Source organism: Morus notabilis, unplaced genomic scaffold, assembly GCF_000414095.1.
Source record: "Morus notabilis unplaced genomic scaffold, ASM41409v2 Scaffold10434, whole genome shotgun sequence".
Classification (NCBI taxonomy): Eukaryota; Viridiplantae; Streptophyta; class Magnoliopsida; order Rosales; family Moraceae; genus Morus; species Morus notabilis.
In genome coordinates this window covers 1-3,820 of record NW_010358139.1, presented here as the reverse complement: position 1 = coordinate 3,820, position 3,820 = coordinate 1, and the positions used below count along the sequence as shown (strand labels likewise).

General features: G+C 37.0%; 1 protein-coding gene across 1 annotated transcript; it reads left to right on the top strand.

The window, feature by feature from the left end:
- The first annotated feature begins 138 nt into the window (after window positions 1–138).
- LOC21384088 (NADPH:adrenodoxin oxidoreductase, mitochondrial) lies at window positions 139–3,799 on the top strand. The gene is made up of 12 exons (XM_024161514.1): window positions 139–243; window positions 439–552; window positions 637–690; window positions 849–965; window positions 1,178–1,287; window positions 1,385–1,458; window positions 1,581–1,639; window positions 1,804–2,002; window positions 2,403–2,463; window positions 2,882–2,949; window positions 3,198–3,343; window positions 3,437–3,799. The coding sequence occupies exons 1-12, from the start codon at window positions 139–141 to the stop codon at window positions 3,665–3,667; spliced, it is 1,338 nt and encodes a 445-aa protein (XP_024017282.1). The 3' UTR covers window positions 3,668–3,799.
- Window positions 3,800–3,820: the final 21 nt, after the last annotated feature.

The following is a 3,820-nucleotide window of genomic DNA, read 5'->3' as shown; positions in this document are numbered from 1 at the left end:
CTCTCTCTCTCTCTCTCTACTCTATCAATATGGATACTTGTTTGGTTGCCGAGAAAATTAAAGGTTGAATGATAGAAAACTAGATACTATTTATAATCGTGTGACGATCTTTGATTGAAATTTGAATGTGACTATCAGATGCTGAAAGCGCACCAAGAAGCAGAAGTTGACATTGTTGATCGCTTGCCGACGCCTTTTGGATTAGTCCGCTCTGGCGTAGCTCCTGATCATCCAGAAACCAAGGTCACAATCATTTTCAGATGATATATATATATATATATATATATATTAGGAACCTTTGAAGTTCATTGTTTTCATTTGGGGCTTCATTTTTTGGGTTTGGATAGCTTGGGGCTTATTCAATTTGGTTTCTGTTATGTGTTATCTTGCAAAATAATTCTCTTAATTTAGCTTAGTTTATCAGAAAACTTGCAACAGGTTGTGGTCAACCAGTTTTCGCGGGTTGCGCAGCACCAACGCTGCTCGTTTTTCGGTAATGTAACTCTTGGATCGTCCATTTCTCTTGCCGAGCTCCGCGAGCTGTATGATGTGGTCAGCTTCTAGCTTAAAATGGTTTTTTTGGCTTTGGCATTTTGGTTCCCACTTATCTGACCAACTTAATTTGTGTCCGAGCAGGTTGTGCTTGCCTATGGTGCAGAAAGTGATCGAGTTCTTGGCATTCCAGGAGAAGTATGTTTAGTGAACTTTGTGCTTGATGCACTTGCGTTTCTTCTTAAATGTTCAGTAAAATGCTTTTATTATCATCTAATTATTTTGCAAATTGATTTGGAGCTTCTGGTAGTTTACCACATGTTTGTTTTCTTGCTTTTTGGTCTTGATATATTTAGGATTTGTTAGGGATTCAATCGGCTAGAGAATTTGTTTGGTGGTATAATGGTCATCCAGATTGCAGATGCCTCAACCCGGACTTGAAGAGCACTGATACAGCTGTAATTCTTGGTCAGGTATCCGCAGTATTAATAGATTGTTATGGGAAGGTTGTAAATTTTGTCCATGGTTTCTTGTTCTCACGTGTTATAGAACTAGGAACTGGTAACTATGCATGCTTTAATTATGCATGCTCAAAACTGTTGAAATTTACTGAGGTATGAGTTCTTAGATGAGAAATTATAAAGTGAGAATTTTCTTGATGTCAGATTGCTACTTTTACTTTCAGGGAAATGTAGCTCTCGATGTTGCACGCATTCTTTTAAGACCACCAACAGAATTGGCCACAACTGACATTTCGAGTCATGCTTTGGCTGCTCTCGAGGAGAGCAACATAAGGTTTTTCTTCTCTTGCAACTTTGTGATAACCAGATACATTATTTTCTGTCTTTAGGATTGTGGTTTTCAAATCTTATTGGAACTTTTTCTATTTTAGGAAGGTGTATTTGGTTGGTAGACGAGGACCTGTTCAAGCAGCCTGTACTACTAAAGAGCTGCGTGAAGTTCTTGGTAATTTTAGTATCTTGTCAGCCTCTCTAACGTTAATCAGTCGATATTTTTGGTATGCTAGTGAATTTTCTCATCTGACCCAGAAAAAGATATTAATCTATGGAGTATGCTTATTTTTTCAGGTATTAGAGATCTGTATGTTCACCTACAGAAAGATCTTGTTAAAACCCCAATCGATGAGGTACATGCTATTGAGATCTTATCTCCTCTGCTCCCCTGCATCTTATATTAGTGTTATATTTAAATGCAGGCATGCTAATTGTGCTTTTCATTTATATATTTGTGTTTATACATTTTTATATTTTCTTTCCACTTATGTTATCCACGTGTGATGTCTTTTGTAAGGAAGAGCTGAAGAATAATCGGATTCAAAGAAGGGTTTATGAGTTGCTTACTAAGGCAGCCACCTCAGGACCTTCGCACCCTAGTTCAGGTCAACGTGAGCTACACTTTGTTTTCTTCAGGAAACCTGATAGGTTTTTTGAATCACATGAGAGAAGTGGCTATGTTTCTGGTGTCCGCCTTGAGAAGACGGCTCTTCAAGGTACTTGCCCTGTATGGTCAACGTGAGCTACACTTTGTTTTCTTCAGGAAACCTGATAGGTTTTTCGAATCACATGAGAGAAGTGGCTATGTTTCTGGTGTCCGCCTTGAGAAGACGGCTCTTCAAGGTACTTGCCCTGTACTAACACTTGTGATTTAATTGTTTCATTTATCTTGCAAAGCACTATGGTGTTATCTAATATGGAGAATCATGTACTATAGTTCATAACTTAGTGATACATTTAAGATTTAACACTAAATAATTGTAAAAAAGAATGAATGAGGTCATACTTTAACTCTGAATCATAAGCCGTTCTTGTAGTTTTTTAAGAAATAGATCGATAAATTAAAATGTCTGATTGTTTTCTTTTGTTGGCACTTATCATTTATTCAACTTGTAGGTGTTGAACCTGGAAAACAGATAGCTATAGGCACCAATCAATATGAAGACCTTGGATGCGGGTACCTTCTGCATCTTTAGCTTTGATTCTTCATAGCTTTTAATCAAACGGGAGTTGTCATTTTAAAAATTTAGATGTAGGTCAAACACATGATTTTTATGTTGTAAATCATGTCATGCGATGCAACCCCCTATTGAGGAAAGGAAAGTTCATGTTTCTTTGTGCAAAAGCGGATTAAGGGCCCGTTTGGAAGGTATACTCAAATCATGATTCTTGATTCTGACATTTGAAATTCAAAATTTTTTTAGAGAAAAACACTGTAGCAAAAGCAATGATTTGAGTTTGAGTATATGAAACAAACGGGCCTTAATTGACCTTTTTTCTGCCACTTTAAAGTAGTGTTATCCTTTTCGTTCATTGTGAACACAAATGTTCAAAATGAAATCCTTATTACTGTGGAATGTGCTCACCTCTCATAGGTCGGTGCTAAAGAGCATTGGGTATAAATCATTACCAGTTGATGGCTTACCCTTTGATCATAAAAAAGGTATGTTGCATTCATATTTTACTAGGACTCTTAAAGCTTGCATATGATTTTTGTTTTGTTTTCAGTGGTAGAGGTTTGTGTACTAGTTCATATTTTAGACTTTGAACTTCAGAGACGACAAGGACAAATCAAATACGAATTTTAATGAATCTATTACTCATTTGACCATCCCTGCATCACAATGATTCTAAACTCAGATAACATATGTTTCGAGAGCCTAATTTATTCGAATACTTTTGTATTTTTAGGTATTGTTCCAAACATTAAAGGTCGAGTTATAAGTGATGCGCAAAAAGATCCTCCAGTTCTTGAGAAGGGTTTGTATGTATGCGGATGGTTAAAGAGAGGACCAACAGGAATCATTGGCACAAACCACTATTGCGCTGAAGAAACTGTAAGTGGTCTTTTGCATGTGAAGCATCTTTGTTATACAAACTGTTACAACTGAAAATACTATCTTAGCGAATTAAACTGGCTTACATGACAGGTCGCAAGTATATCGGAAGACGTTGAGCGAGGATTAGTGGCGTCCTCAGCTAGCTTGCCCAAGCCTGGCAGAGAGGGTCTCCTCCAGGTGCTGGATGATCGTAATGTTAGAGTTCTACCATTTAGTGCCTGGGAAAAAATAGATTCTGAAGAAAGGCGGCTTGGGAGTTTAAGAAACAAACCCAGGGAGAAACTGGTAACATGGGAAGACATAATGAAAGTAGCAGACTAGCAGCTGAATAATGTTTTCAGCCAGTTTTTATTTTTAATTTATTTCAGGTTTCTCACAAAATAATGGAAAGGTTGATATGTGACATTGATGCGATTCATTTTTCCTGTTGTAATATCCTACATAAGTTTGTTGTCAAGAATTCAATTATTTTTT

Excerpts from the sequence above, each read along its gene's own strand:
- LOC21384088 (XM_024161514.1), top strand. The coding sequence starts at position 139 with ATGCTGAAAGCGCACCAAGAAGCAGAAGTTGACATTGTTGATCGCTTG. Across the intron at positions 1,459-1,580 it reads AGAGCTGCGTGAAGTTCTTG|GTATTAGAGATCTGTATGTT; the intron begins GTAATTTTAGTA and ends TTATTTTTTCAG. Across the intron at positions 1,640-1,803 it reads TTAAAACCCCAATCGATGAG|GAAGAGCTGAAGAATAATCG; the intron begins GTACATGCTATT and ends GTCTTTTGTAAG.